This window comes from Dipodomys spectabilis, unplaced genomic scaffold (assembly GCF_019054845.1).
Source record: "Dipodomys spectabilis isolate Male_0828 unplaced genomic scaffold, ASM1905484v1 ptg000125l, whole genome shotgun sequence".
NCBI classification, from domain to species: domain Eukaryota; kingdom Metazoa; phylum Chordata; class Mammalia; order Rodentia; family Heteromyidae; genus Dipodomys; species Dipodomys spectabilis.
The window spans coordinates 22,020,941-22,037,140 of NW_024870802.1; the positions used below are offsets into that span (position 1 = coordinate 22,020,941).

A 16,200-nucleotide genomic window follows, 5' to 3' on the forward strand; every position below is an offset into this window, starting at 1 on the left:
CACGTATTCATACCTAAGCTCAAATGGGTTCTATCAGAATTTCTTTCTCAAGAAAATAATTTCTCCCTGAAAAGTTTATGAAGCAAACATAATGAGATGAGCAGTAGGAAAACCTTGAAGTTCTGCCTGATAATTGCAAACATTTTTTAATAAAGCAGAAGAAAAGAAGCTCAAACAGTATTCAGTGGTTTGTCGACTTAAGGAGGAAGATTAGATTTCAGAGGATCAACACAATTGATTTTGTAGGTTACCATATTAGAGGAAAAAAGGAACAATGTGGAAAATTCCAGAAACACAAAAGGCATTGTAACTGCTAAATTATAATCTGTACCTCCAAAGGGTAAAATCTATAAAGTGGACAAAACTGGTCTTTCGAAAAGACCATTATGAGAACATTATCAGAACATTATCAGAGAACTACATACAAAACACTTTCTAGCAAGTAAACAGTACACACCGTGGCTATTTTGACTTCCCAATAGTGTGTGCACAGAGACTTCTGTAAACACATGGCAGATTCAGCAGAGACATTAGAAAGGTTTGTCTTTGTTTGTAGGACTGAACTTCCTCACAGCAAGTTAACTCTAGACTAAACTTGTCCTTAAGAAGATTTTTAAAGAGATTCAAAACTATCAAGCTTAACTTCAAGGAAATGGTCTGAAATTTTCCAACCCTATTTACAGGAATAAAATAAAATCCAGCATGCAGCAATGCAAAATTCAGTTCTTGCATCCAGTAAAATATTATTAAGTACTCACTGGAGCAAGAGGAAAAAAAATATGTGTAGGACAAGTTCACCATGGGAAAGATGATTGCATAAACAGAATGTTAAACATTAAAATAAAATGGGTAGTATAGTCAAAGATTTTTTTAAGTGAAAATATGGAGCAGAAAAACATTTAAAAAAAAACTTCCCAAATCGGATTTTTATACAGGTGATAAACTTGGTATTTAAAATTATAATATGCACTAGATATGATTAGAGAAATTTAGTCATTGTAAGTTTTTGTTTAATCTATGAATGAAGATATGGAAGAAAATAGATTTAATATGAAAACCACAGAAGAAAGTCACCAAGGGAACACAGTAGTGGCCTGTGGCTGAGGATCAAGTGGTCTACTTACATAAAATTGGAAACTAGAGAAAGTGGGGTATCAAAACATTTGAAGAAACAATGATCCTACCATGTCAAAAATTGGTGAAAACAATAAAGTTGAGATCCAAGGAGCTCAAGTTCATCAAACTCCAAACAGCAAATACATCCAAACCACACCAAGGCCTCATCCAAATCAAATTTCTGAAAATCATTGATAAACCAAAACTTTTGATGACAATGAAATAAAAGGCACATAATATGAACAAAAGATGAGAATCACCTATTTATCAGAGATTATGAATGCCAGAAAATGATTCCAAATATTTTAAAACATTGAAAAAGTAATAACAAACTAAAGAAGGTGGCAACATAAAATCCTACTCTCAGAAAAAGTCTTTTTGAAATAAGGATGAAAGCCAGATCCCAAATCAATCACTTAGCAGTAGATCTATAAAACAAATACTCAGGGAAGTTCATTAGGCCAAAGTGAAAGAAGAGAAAGAACAGAGTCTATCAAGCTTTAACTAAAGCATTTACATTGCACTGCAATGTAAATATAATGTTATACATACAGTAGTATCATGTAGTAAGATATAATATCTAATAATCATAATCAAATATAGAATTGACATTGAAATGGCAAAATTATAAAATTGTAATTCTAAAATTATTACATCTTAACAATAAGTAAATAGCAGTGATTTACAACTGCTGATAACAAATAATCACAAATTAAGCTGTTAGAATTAGGCACATTTATTTATATCATGGTTTCTATGGAGTTCAGAAAAGTAGGGTGTCACAGGTTTTCTGAAAGAATGCTCTTCTGTGCTCAAGAATTCATTCACTTGTAGTTGTAAATCGGGCATCCTTTTGTTTTTCTTGCTGGTCACATACTGGACTCCATCTTCAGATCTTAAAAGCTGCACAACATTTCTTACAACATGAGGTTCTTCAACATATCTGTTTGCTTTAGCAAGCTAACAAGAAGTACCTCTACCTCTAATCTGCTTGCATGTATTTATGCCATATAATATAGTTAGGAAATGATAGCCCTCACCTTTCACCAACTATAACAATCCTAATCAGCTGTGATATCGATCACCTTTGTCAATTCCTCTGACAAGATGTGAGACTCAGGTTCTACCCACCCTCCAGGGCAGAGGATGTGAAAATCATGTTAGGATCTGTTGACTTTGATTTTTTGTGAAAAATTATCCACTAGCTTCAAGAAAGAAGGTATATTTAATTTTTTAAATGCTCCTCTATCATTCTAATGAGGTCTTGATAAATTTCTCGTGGTGCATCCTTTCCAAGCCAAAAATCCATGTGATTGTAGTGTGGAATATTCCTGTAATAAATAAGGTTTGCAACTTTAGGAAGTAACTCTTCAGTGTCCTTAATATCAGCCACGACATCCTGTCCACCACTCCAGATTGCCATGGGAACTTCCATCTTAGTAATGTTGTAAAATGGAGGCGTAGACTACATGTAAGAAAAGAAATGGAGAGAAATAAATCCACACAACAGAAGTAAACCTAACTTGTTAGCAAGTTACAAGAAGTGAAATGATCAGGTGTTAAACAAGTTTTTCAAACCCCAAAGTATACAATCGATATACATTGAATGATCTATAAAGATAAAGAACTATATTAACTTTCCATTGTTACCACACAATGCCCGAGTATAACTTAAAAGGAAGAAATGGGTCTGGGAAGGTGGCTCAGTGGTAGTGTTTGCCTTGCATGCCTGAGGCCCTGTGTTGATTCCTCAGCACCATATAAGCAGAAAAAGCCAAAAGTGGCACTGTGTCTCAAGAGGTGGTGCACTAGCCTTGAGCTGAAGAGCTGAGGGACAGTGCCCAGGCCCAGAGTTCAGGTCCTACAACTGACCAAAAAAAAAAGGAAGAAAGAAGTGGTAAGCTCCTGGGTTTGATCCACAGCACCACAAGCAAACAACAAGAAAAGAACACACAAAAATATGCACTGGTATGGAGGTTCATGCTTGTAATTCCAGCACTCAAGTGACAGGCAGGAGAATTGTGAGCTTCAAGCCCGTCTAGCCACATAGAAGTTCAGCACAGCACTGGTTACATAGTGATACTCTGTCTCCAAAACAAACAAACCAACACAAAGCAAAAACAAAAAATAATTTAAAAATTTCCACATCTACACATTACCAATTTCAAAACCTCATCTATGTCAGATGACTTCTTGTTCAGTTAGTATTTATGCAAAGATGTCAAAACAACCAGTGGATCTTCCAACATAAGGGAAAATAAGAACAGCAATATCTACTTTCTTTGGATATGGAAAATTTATTCTAAAAGTATGAATAGATACTGTCACAAAATATCATGACACTCATTTCCCAGCAGGTAGTGACAATTTTTCTTTGAGGTGATATTTCTGATAAGTATAGCTTTTGTGATCCAAACAGTGGATTTGTAAGAATGTAATTAGCAGATGGCCTCCTAAAGAACTATATAAACATTATTTTAATAGAGATAGATTAAAAAGGAAGAGAATTCCCTTTTGAAAGAATTATGTATTTTCAAGTTCCCTTTTCTAAATACAGTGGAACTCAACCTAGGGTTTCTTCTTACTTCTTTGTGATGGAAAAAGTATGGCTATTAGATCCAAGAATCTCTAGGCAATATTTTGTTTATTTGCTAGCTAAATGACTTTGGCAATTTAATTATCCTTCTTGAACCTCTGGCACAAAAATGAGGATAGTCATTGAGAAGATGGAAATAACAGTCTGGCACATGGTAAGCCCCAAGAAGCAGCATGGGATAGAAGCAATAAACAATTGCCATCCTAGTGAATGGGAAGTGGTAGGGAACTAACGTGTGATCATTATTTTTAGTGATTAATTTGTAGTATGCGCCTAATTGGGGTTATTATAACTGTACCTGATGGAAATGCATCATATTCTTGTCAGGGCTTCCCCAGTCATAAGCTTGGAGCTGACCGGAATTAACAGCCTAAGACAGAACAAAAGTAATACACATATTCAAATGATATGAGAAGATGGCACACACTGAGAGTTTACAAGTAAGAAATGCACAAAAGAATTGATTTTATACCCTTCTCCTCAGGCACATGAATTGCATTTCAATAAAGATTAATCAGACCAGCCAGGAGCCAATGGCTGATGAGACCTAAAGGATTATACTTGAAAGCTATTTAAGATACAAAAGTCTGGGAGACTATTTCCCCAAAACAACTAGCAAAAAGCAAAGGCTTAAACTGTGGATCAAGTGGTAGAGTATCAGAAATGAGGAAACAATTGAGTGAGCATAATGCCCAAGATAAATCAAATAAAAAATTAAACGTGAATACAAGGAGTCCAATAGTATAACTCCTTTGAACGACTAACAAAGCACTCAGCAAAAGGAATATTAGGAGGCTGCAGCATTTCTGGGGTGAGAGGGGGAAGCAAATGAGGGTGGACAAATATAAGGAGAAAGGGTGAGAAAATACAGTCATTAAGTTCAAGGAACATAATGCAAAAATTGAACGATACAACCTGAAGGAAAGGCTGTGATGGGAACTGGAAGGAATGATGGAAGTGATGACGCTGATCAAGATACATTGTGCTATAGCCCGACTTCTAGAATTGAAGCCATCTTGTATAACTAATTAACAAGTATTTAAAAATGGATACGAATGTACATAACTTTCAAAGGATTTGGCTTTCTTCCAATACTTTGCCACTGACAATCCTCCTACATCAATGTAGCAACACTGAAAATTTGTTTGAAGAGTACTGATTTCCTTCTTCCTTCCTTCCTCCCTCCCTCCCTTCCTTCCTTCCTTCCTTCCTTCCTTTCCTTTCCTTTCCTTTCTTTCTTTATTCTTCCTTCCTTTCTTTTCTTTCTGTCTTTCTTTCTGTCTCTTTCTTTCTTTCTTTCTTTCTTTCTTTCTTTCTTTCTTTCTTTCTTTCTTTCTGTCTTTCTGTCTGTCTGTCTTTCTTTCTGTCTTTCTTCCTGTCTTCCTGTCTTTCTTCCTGTCTTTCTGTCTTTCTTCCTGTCTTTCTTTCTTTCTTTCTTTCTTTCTTTCTTTCTTTCTTTCTTTCTTTCTTTCTTTCTTTCTTTCTTTCTTTCTTTCTTTCTTTCTTTCTTTTCTTTCTGTCTTTCTGTCTGTCTGTCTGTCTTTCTTTCTGTCTTTCTTCCTGTCTTCCTGTCTTTCTTCCTGTCTTTCTGTCTTTCTTTCTGTCTTTCTTCCTGTCTTTCTTTCTTTCTTTCTTCCTTTCTTTTTCTTTCTTTCTTTCTTTCTTTCTTTCTTTCTTTCTTTCTTTCTTTCTTTCTTTCTTTCTTTCTACATATATAAGCAATATTGGGAGCTGAACTCAGAGTCTCATGTTTGCGAGGTAAGCACTTTACAACTTGGGCTACATCCAGAGGTCCACACTGAAAACTTTTACAAAGATGCTGTATACATTGGCTTCAGGAATTTATAAACATCTATTTTTTTTAAGTCCTGGTTTAACACTTCTATAGTAAAAAAATTTCCAGTATTTCTGCTAAACAAGTTTGTGGCTTATGATCCCCAACAAGTGGCCTAAACTATATTGACTATTGTCTGTCTTCAAACATTCTTGTCACCTGGAAAGGAATATTCACCCATTGAGTCTCCCTATTTCTCTGTGGGAGGTGTTCTGCTACCTGCTGTCTCTCAGTAGGACCAGCCATCCTGGGCTGGTTGTTGGAGACAATGAGCATGCTCATTTTTACATTGTGATGTTTACACAATTCATGAGAAATTTTCAGAAACCTGGGGTTTTCTTTTCTCTATTCTTTGTTGCCCACATTGAATTGATTTTTATGTTTACTGTAAGTATAGATGCCAATAAATTTTTCCCTCTTCACTTAGGTCTCAGATATTTTCCCCACTTACGGATTTAATCCTGAATGTTAATTTTTAAAATTAATTTTATCCTAAATTATATTTAAAGAAGCAGCAGTCTGCAAGCTTTCAGAAATGAGAGGTAATATACTGTTGAAGAACTTGGGCACTATTATCAAAGAATCTGGTTTGTATTCAGGCTTGCTGGAGGCCTGACTTTGTTATTCAAGGCAATATTATATTTGTGAAATGATAATGATGATAACATTCTTTTTATAAGATGGTGAGATTAAGAAGAATAATTATATAAAACACAAAATACCTTCTAGTGTTTAACAAATACTACTCCTCTTACTAGGATTATTCTGTGTTGAGTTTCCCTTATCTGAAATGCTGGGATTGGAAGTATTTTCAACATTGGAGTTTTGGGAATATTTTTATAGCTTTGTTCAGTTGAGGTAAACGTCATCAATTTTCTTTGTTCAGAAAAATCCCAAATATTAAGCTTTTCTAAATCCCAGATTTTTTAAACACAAGTGATAGATTAAAGAGTTTCAGCAGTACTATCATCATCATCAGCAACAAGAACAACAACCTTCCATTTTCCATTTGCCTAACATTAAACCAAATGTCTTGCCTTCAACACTACTTATTTCTACCCTAGAAAATACTTTGTATATAAGAAGAGTTCTGCTGAAAGAGAAATGAGCTGGGAAATATAAGATTGTTTGCTGTGACATTTGAATAATGGGAAGGAATGCCAACGCCCCATTGCAAGACTGTTGGTGAAGTTCAATTAGAGTAAAAGGAATCATTTCTATGAACAGTATAAATATAAGGTGAGTGTTTAGCGAGGAAGTGAACAATTGAATTTGGACGACTCAGGAAGCCAGGCACCTAAGAGCTGCTGCCTCACCAGCAGGAGGCCCTATTGCTCAGAACATCCTTTTTCCTAGATTTGCTGGACATATCTGCTGGGAGATACGGGCTTCAAAGCTGTTCAGAAATCCTGAAGCAGAATTTTTCATTCTCTCTGTAATAGTGACGATCGATTTGAACCCAAGGAATAAGTTTATTAGTATACATATTGAATTATACATGACTAGAGTTCTCTACATCCTTCCCCACATATCTGTCTGTATTTCTCTCTGTTTCTGTCTCTCTCTTTATCTCTCTCTCACACACACACGTGCACACGCACAAATTTCTCAACGCTGTATCAATTGACTTTGACTTATCTCAGAGCTTAATGAAGATTGAGCCTCAAACCTGAGGAAATGAGACAATTTTAAAGTGAGGGTAAAAATCCAAACCACTATTAATATCTCTTTAGCATGAAGTTTGCTAAGAATGTAAAATTATTTCCACATTCTGAAATGCCCTATGTGCCAACTAGAAGACAAGTTTTGCTGGTCCATGCTATCATTTACATAGGTTTTATTGCATAGGTTCTATTTACATGGGTTCTATTTGAACCCATGATGATTGCCCAGAAGAGGAGGGTAGAACCATCCCTGAAAAGGCAATGTGGAAGAATGAGAACTCCTTCAGAATGTGCAGGAACCCAGCTTGTCACCAAGACTCTGAAGTCAGGGAGAAAGGGGGAGTTGATGCTCACACATCATTGACAGGTGCCTCTCTGAGATCAACCCTCAGAGACCTCGCAGAGGTAGATCTGTGGCAGGAACAGGAAGCATACCTGGGCCCAGTGCAGCATGTTCTGAACAGATGTCCCCTCGGAGCTTTGTGACAGGTAAACGTCCAGGCGGCTCTGCAAATAGAGTATTTCTCATCTAGAGCCAAATCGTGGAATTCTATCACACATCAACCTTTGAGATACAGATAATTTCTTCGATTTTACATTTAGGATTAAAAAATATTTCAGCTTTCAGAACAATTTAAGGTTCACAACGTAAGTCACTAAGAATTATAAGGTTCTCATTGTTAATTCATCACCCCTATTCCCATGATCAACATTACACAGCACAGTGGAGCATTATTCTTTGTCCTTAACAAAAAAGAATAATGTATGTCATCCCCTCAGAAGACATACTAACCAAAATGGTATGATACCGTACTAGAGTTTGAAGTCAGGATCTCCAGCCTCTAGCTTTTGAGCCTGAGTTCTGGTTTTTGTGGGTTATTTGGTTTTGTTTTATTTTCAGATTATTTTTCAAGATTGGGTCACACGAACTTTTCTGCCCAGGCGAATCTCAAACTATGATTTTTCCACTCTCAGCCTCTCAAGTAGCTAGTATTCCAGACAGGAGCCACTGATGCCCAGGTAAAGAAGCCTGTCTTATTTTATTTCCTCTTGTTTTGGTACATATTTTATTGTAAAAATGTTGTACAGAGGGGTTACAGTTACATGAGCAAGGTAATGAGTACATTTCCTATTGAGCATTGTTGCCTCCTCCTTTGTTTTCCCCCTACCATCTCTTCCCTCCCACCTCCACAACCATCCCCAATCCCCCAGCGAAGTTGTAAAGTTTGTTTTCAACATAGTGTTTTGTATATCTCATTATCTCAATGGGTCAACCTGAATCCTTATTTAGCATCTTGTTTTGTTTCCCTTTCCCTCCCCGAGTTAGAGCAGTGTATATACAAGATGCAAGGCACCAACAACAAATACAGTGAAAATAGGGGTTATACCATAGGAGAGGAACATATACAGCAACAAAAATATCACATGGTACATTATAAATACGTTAGAAACAATAGCAAGCAAGAAAGAAAAAAGGTATTTGTGTTCCTATCTTAGGGTTCATTTCACTTAACATCGTCTTATATGGTCATATGTACAAAGCTTTTGGCCTTTTCTGCTTGTTCTACACATATACTAGTTATTGCGAATAAGGGACACCATGGGACCTATGTTTCTTTGGGCCTGGCTTACTTCACTTAATATGATTTTTTTCCAAGTTTTTCCAATTCCTAACAAATAGGGCAATGTCATTCTTTCTGATGGAGGCATAGAATTCCATTGTATATGTGTACCACATTTTCTTGATCCTTTCATTTACTGAGGAGATATGGTTCCATATCTCAGCTATGGTATAGTTGTGCTGGTAGCTTTAGTATGGTCTTGTTTGTGATCGTTTGGGTAGCCCAAAAGTGGGATTGCTGGGTCATAGGGGAGCTCTATGTGGAGTCTTTGAGGAACCTCCAAACTGCTTTCCAAAGTGGTTGAACAAGTTTACACTCCCACCAACAATGCAGTTGGGTTCCCTTCTGGCCACATCCCCTCCAGCATCTGTTGTTATTAGAGTTCTTGATTATAGCCATTCTAATTGGGGTGAGGTGGAACCTCAATGTTGTTTTGATTTGCATTTCTTTTATGACTAGAGAGGTTGAGCATTTCTTCCTATGCCTATTGTCTATTCTTATTTCCTCTTCAGAGAAGTCTCTCTTTAAGTCTTTAGTCACTTATTTATCAGGAAGTTGTTTCTTTGAGTATTTGTAGTTGGGGGATTTATTTTTTTGAGTTCCAAGTATATTTTAGATATGAGACCCTTGTCTTTTGTATGGCACTTCCATACAATCGTGGGCTTTCTGTTGATTTTGCTAGCTATGTCCTTTGTCATGCAGAATATAAAGAGGATCCAAATAGGGAAAAATGAAGTAAAACTCTCCCTCTTTGCAGATGACATGATCTTGTATTTAAAGAATCCCATGGATTCCACTCTCAAATTACTTGAGCTGATTCGAAACTCTGGCAAAGTAGCAGGGTATAAAATTAATCCTCAAAAATCAGTGGCTTTTCCATATGCCAACAATGAGAAGAGCACAGCTGAAATCAGGAAAGCAACTCCTTTTGTAGTAGCCTCACAAAAAAATAAAATACCTAGGAGTTAACTAAAGAAGTGAAGGACCTCTATGATGAAAACTTTTAACACCCGAAAAAGGAAATCAAAGCAGAACTTAGGAAGTGGAAAAACCTCCCATGCTCCTGAATTGGAATGAACAACATAGTGAAAATGGCAGTACTTCCAAAGGCTATCTAAAATTTCAATGCAATACCTATCAATATTCCAACCTCATTCTTCAATGAAAGAGAGAAGCAATCCAAAAATTCATATGGAACAATAAAAGATCCAAATACCAAAAAAGATCCTTAACAGAAAGAACAGTGCTGGAGGAATATCAATACTAAATTTCAAACTCTACTACAAAGCCATAGTAATCAAAACAGCTTGGTACTGGCACAAGAACAGACCTCAGGACCAATGGAATAGAACTGAAAACCCAGAAATGAACCCACAGACCTATAGCCATTTAATCTTCGATAAGGGAGCTAAAAAATAGAATGGAGGAAAGACAGCCTCTTCAGTAAATGGTGCTGGCAAAATTGGTTAATCACCTATAGAAAATTAAAATTAGATCCTTATATATCACCCTGCACCAGAATCAACTCCAAATGGATCAAAGACCTCGCAGTCAAAGCAGACACTCTGAAAACATTACAGGAAGGAATAGAAGAAACCCTAGGTCTTCTTGGCACAGGCTGAAATTTTCTTAGTAGAGACCCAGAAACACAACAAATCAAAGAAAGTTTGAACAAAGAAGCCTGTCTTTAAGAGAGCTCTCTTCTCCCCAGCCCTTTGTCTAACTTAAGCAGTGATTACTTATGGCCCACTGAGGGCGCCCCCTGGTGGAAGAAGATGGTAATACACCTTTTCTTTCCAGACATCCCACCGCACAGGGGCAAGAGTACAAGAGGTAAAGGACAAAGGACATTCAGCAAAAGCTTAGAACATAACACACTGGGAACAGGCGTAAGTGCTTTCGTTTCTCTTTGATTGAATTTAGAAAAAATATATTAAACATTCAATGGGACTTTGAAAGTTTGCAGGAATATACTTCCAGTGTATTTAGATTTCTTCTGGATTAAAAATTTAATTTTGTTCAAATTTTCAATTGCCTTTTTAAATAGAAAATAGTCATGTTTCCTACCTGAGTAAGCATTGGAATCACTTTGGAGATTAAAAGGAATAACTGGAAAGAAGTTCCTGAATAAAACTCTAAATCTCTAGGATTTCAAGATAGTTCTATTTTTGTCTCAAGTTCTACAGAAGTTTCTATGTTCCCTTAGTTATGCTATGCTAAAGTGAATTACCTTTCAAAAACTACAATGTTTCATAATCTAGTAGTCTTTGAAGAAAAACTATGATCTGGTTATGTAGAAGGACAATGAGGATCTCAAATGCATAGCCAAACACATTATTTTGTGAAGCCTTTCTCATCAAATTCTCTCTTAGTGTTTGCCTAAAAGGCTTTTTATTTAGCCATGCTTACATATTTTCACCTATGTGATGTGACTATCCAAGCAAGCATTACTTACCTAGAAAATTGATTCAGTGACAGAGAAATATGGAAAGTCAGTAGTTCAGTCATGATTTGCATGAAAAGCATGAAAGCTGTGAAAGCAAGGAAAGTTTTCATCCATGCTTTTCACTGAAAGAATGAGAACAGACACTGAACAGAAGTCTGGAGATAAGTAGAAACCACCTTCAGCTCTGACTCACTTCTGGTTTCAAACATAGCTTCTTTCTAGCTGGGGAACAGTGACTTTCTTACTCTTCCAGTCAGCTAGTGCTAATCAGACAGGAAAAACAATTCAGCTACATTAGATATGACTGGATAAAAACCACAGCACAGATTCCTCTCAGACCCCTGGAACAGTAAATCGATTGCTATCGCTGCAAAGCTATCTCGTTGTCTCTTTTGATTAAGGCATAGGTTATAAATATTTCCACAAATCATTCTTGATTATGGAGAACTAGCATAGATTTCCAGAGTCACTCTCTAAGATTTTATTTCAGTAGGTTTGAGGTCAGGCTTAGATATGCAAGACAAAGTAGAAAAAGGAAACTCTACTCTAAATGAAGAATGTTTTAATGGTAGCATTTTAGCTACTGCCATGAGTTAGAAGGAAAGTTTTTTTCACAAGTTCTGTTCATGAAACCTGGGTATTTCTTATCTGTAGTTGAAAGCTACAAGCACACTAATTATGTTATCTAGGACAACAGGGAGACATTGGAAAGCGCTTTCCACACAATCCAGGGAGTTCTTGAGCCATTTTTGTGCCACAAAACCATTGTTTTCCTGAACTTGGCCATTATACATACCACGTTTAAATTTTTTGGATCAGATCCAGTTAGGGTAAACAGGAAGTTGCTGCACACAAGATGGAATATCTTCTGGTTGCACACTTTGGTAGCAATAAATTGTTCAAAAAATGAGTGAGAAGAGAAGCTTTTGTCACCAAACAGTGCCTGAAAAATCAATTTACAGCACCATCAAGGTCCTTTGGATACCAAAAGTGGAGAATCTGTTCTAATTTTATTGGGGGCGGGGCTGGTTGTGGGCCTGAACCCTGGGCCTGGATGCTGTCCCTTAGCTCTTCAGCTCAAGGCTAGCGCTCTACCACTTGAGCCACAGCGCCACTTCCAGCTTTTATCCTTTTGCTTATGTGGTGCTGAGGAATCGAACCCAGGGCCTCATGCATGCAAGGCACTGAGCCACCTTCCCAGCCCAATCTGTTGTAATTTAGACCAGGACTCTGGCAGGAGGACCTCTAGCTCACGGTCTGCTCTCCCAGAGATGAGGAAGTTTCTTCAACTTTGCCTTTGTCATCCTTCCAACTCATCTATTGATACTTTCTCCCAAGAATCTTTCACTGAACTTTTGGCATGTTCCCTGAGAGAAGAATAATCTCTATGGGAAATTGGTAGGGACAAGTTATTATCTGAAACCTGTGCATATTACTCTTTATTTCACAATAGGTATTTAATAATCTTGGTAATAAACTAGACATAAAGTGAAAAGATCATTGTTAGTTCTTAAAATTTTGGAAACATCCCTTTACAATATTAACTAGCACACATTCCTTGTGAAATTCTGTATCAACTGATGATTATAGCCCAGCACAATAGCTAGCTTTTCATTTTACTGCACATTTATTATTACTGCAGTATGACTCCACATTCTCTTTGGTAGACTAGATTCAGTAAATTTCTGAGAGATATACTTTGTTGAATTTTGAGCCTCAAGGATAGGTATGTGGTAGGATTGAAAGCATTTCTTAGTTAATAGAACATTGACTATTCTATGAAACTTTAATAAAATATAAAATATTAGTACCTAATTAATATTCCTGTTAATATCAAAGAGAGAGAGAAGGAGGGAGAGTGGGGAGAAAGAACAAGGAAAAGAAAGAGCCAAGGATAAGGAAGAGACGGAGGGAAAGGTGAATAGGAAAAAGAGGGAAAGGGAAAGGAAAAGGACAAAGAAAAGCAAGTGTCGAGATCTGATATATTTAAATCGGTTTATATTTCTCAATTCTTCAGATCTGGAAAGTAATAATAAGCCATTACAGATACTAATTCATTCTATCTTCTTCATTATGGCATAATTACTGAGTACCTGGATAGTGTGCCAGATAATTGAGTTAACTTACTCACCAAACTGTAATTCATCCTATGTGATTATCCTCATAATTTGATAATGATAATAAAAATTCCTAGAGTAAGTTTATTTTTATAGAATGTTGCCATCTATTCAATACTGAAAAATGGGGTCGCTGGGCGCTGGTGGCTCACATCTGTAATCTTAGCGACTCAGGAGGCTGAGATCTGAGGATCACAGTTCAAAGCTAGCCCGGGCAGGAAAGTCTGTGAGAGTCTTATCTCCAATAAACCACTATGAGGATGTGGGGAGTAGGGTATCTTTACATGCTGTTGGTCAGCATGCAAATTAGCAAGCTATTCTGGAGACTACTCAAAAATATGATATCAGTCAATCAAATCATCTCTCCATTCACTGTGACAGAAGAGTGACTAAAGAGCTCATTCCAGACATAGATGAAGATACCAGCATGGAATGGCATGGGAATGAGTTCCCTGAACCCCACCGACAGTATTTCCTCAGTAGAGGACCACATGCATTTTCCTTGAGTACATAACTATATCTGCAAAATGCCATTCTCTTAAAACCCAGGGAAACAGAAATACTCACACTTCCTCCAGAATCAAATTCAGGGAGTTCACTTACCTTGATGGTTTTCCTAGAAAGGGCTGTGAGTTTTTTCATAGGACTTCGAGTGTGTTTTACTGTGACAACTGGAGCCAATGCAAAAAATATCTTAATTCTTTTAGCCAGTTCTGGGTTTGTTGAAAATGCTATGAAAGCTGAAGAATGCATTCGTTAATAGATTTAAAGGGAAGAATGCACTAGTTAACAGATTTAAAGTAATTGTATCTTCATTGTGATAATAAATGTAGTCACATTAAAAGACCCTACCAAGCAAAAACTACTCAGAACATGTATGGGGAAGTATCGGTAAATTTCTCAGGGATGGTACTGGCTAATTCAAAATAAAGCCTTTTGTCTTTGGGCTGAGTGTGCTCTATGGGGCATGTCTGGTTAAACTCCATGAATCACTGGGCTATGATGGTCTTCAATGGGCTATACACATGGCTCCTATTCACTAGTTGTATAAAAGTTACTTCCCCTATATAAGACTCAGGTTTCTCAATCTTTCAGTGGGGATAATAGAATCCTTAGAGGATGATTCATGTATGTGTATACATGAATATATACATATATACATGTATATATGTATATGCATACATATATAAAAGTATTATATAATGTTTTATAATACATTTTCTTAATCCATTCATCTACTGAGGCGCATCTGGGTTGGTTCCATATCTTAACTATGGTAAATAATGCTGCAATAAACATAGTTGTGCTGGTAGCTTTAGTATGGCCTTGTTTGTGATCATTTGGGTAAATGCCCAAAAATGGGATAGGCTGGGTTATAGGGGAGCTCTATGTGGAGTCTTTTGAGGAACATTCATGCTGCTTCTCAAAGTGGGTGAACAAGTTTACATTCCCACCAACAATGAAGTAAGGTTCCCTTCTGGCCACGTCCCCTCCAGCATCTGTTGTTATTAGAGTTCTTGATTATAGCCATTCTAACTGGGGTGAGGTGGAATCTCACTGTTGTTTTGATTTACATTCCTTTTATGGCTAGAGAGGTTGAGCATTTCTTCATGTGTCAATTGACCATTCTTATTTCCTCTTCAGAGAAGTCTCTCTTTAAGTCATTAGTCCACTTATTAATGTGGTGATTATTTCTTTGAGGATTTGTTGTTGGGGGATTTAATTTTTTTGAGTTCTAAGTATATTTTAGATATGAGACCCTTGTCCGTTGTATGGCTAGTGAAGATCTTCTCCCAATCCGTGGGCTTTCTTTTGATCTTGCTAGCTATGTCCTTTGCCATGCAGAAGCTTTGCAACTTCATGCAATCCCATTTGTCCAACCTTTCTTTGATTTGTTGTGTTTCTAGGTCTCTATTAAGAAAATTTTGGCCTGTGCCAAGGAGACTAGGGTTTTTCTTATTCCTTCCTGTAATGTTTTCAGGGTGTCTGCTTTGACTCTGAGGTCTGTGATCCATTTGGAGTTGATTTTGGTGCAGGATGATATATACAGATATAGCTTTAGAAAATGTGGTATTTATATATATATTTACATATATTTATATATTATATAATATATAATATGCATTTGTATATTTATATGTATTATATATGTAATTATATAATATATATTTATGTATATATAATATATAATATGTTATTATACGGTAATACTATAATACTTTATAATATATAATATTATAATATGTAGTTATAATATTATATAATATATTTTTACATAATATATAATTATATAATATAATAGATATAGATATATTATATAATATATAAGTATATAAATATATTTAACACATTTTCTAAAGCTATATATGTATATACATACATATATATAGGAATTCTATGCCTCCATCAGAAAGAATGACATCACCCCATTTATTAAGAAATGGGAAGACTTGGAAAAATTATATTAAGTGAAGTAAGCCAGGCCCAAAGAGCCATAGATCCCATAACTAGTATAAGTCTAGGACAAGCAGAAAAGGTCAAAAGCTATGTGCATATGACTAGATAAGATGATGTTAAATGAAATGAACCCTAAGGAACACAAGTGATTTTTTCTTTCTTTCTATTGTTTCTAACATATTTATAATGTACCATGTGATTTTTTTGTTTCTTTTTATGTTCCTCCCCCATGGTATAACTCCTGTTTTCACTGTATTTGATGTCGGTGCCCTGCATCTTGTATATACACTTCTCTAATTTGGGGAGGGGAAGGGAAAAAAACAAAATGCTTAAATAAGGATACAGGTT

At 36.2% G+C, this 16,200-nt stretch overlaps 1 protein-coding gene across 1 annotated transcript in view; it reads right to left on the reverse strand.

Moving 5' to 3' along the window:
- Positions 1-2,327: 2,327 nt before the first annotated feature.
- Lipk (lipase family member K) overlaps positions 2,328-16,200 on the reverse strand; it is a 30,558-nt gene continuing 16,685 nt past the window's right edge. Inside the window, exons 6-10 of the mRNA XM_042689482.1 lie at positions 13,999-14,135; positions 12,075-12,221; positions 7,646-7,717; positions 4,011-4,082; positions 2,328-2,581 (exon numbers count right to left, since the gene is read on the reverse strand). Coding sequence (XP_042545416.1) covers positions 2,342-2,581; positions 4,011-4,082; positions 7,646-7,717; positions 12,075-12,221; positions 13,999-14,135 — 668 coding nt within the window. The 3' untranslated portion in view covers positions 2,328-2,341. The remainder of the gene's footprint in view (positions 2,582-4,010; positions 4,083-7,645; positions 7,718-12,074; positions 12,222-13,998; positions 14,136-16,200) is intronic.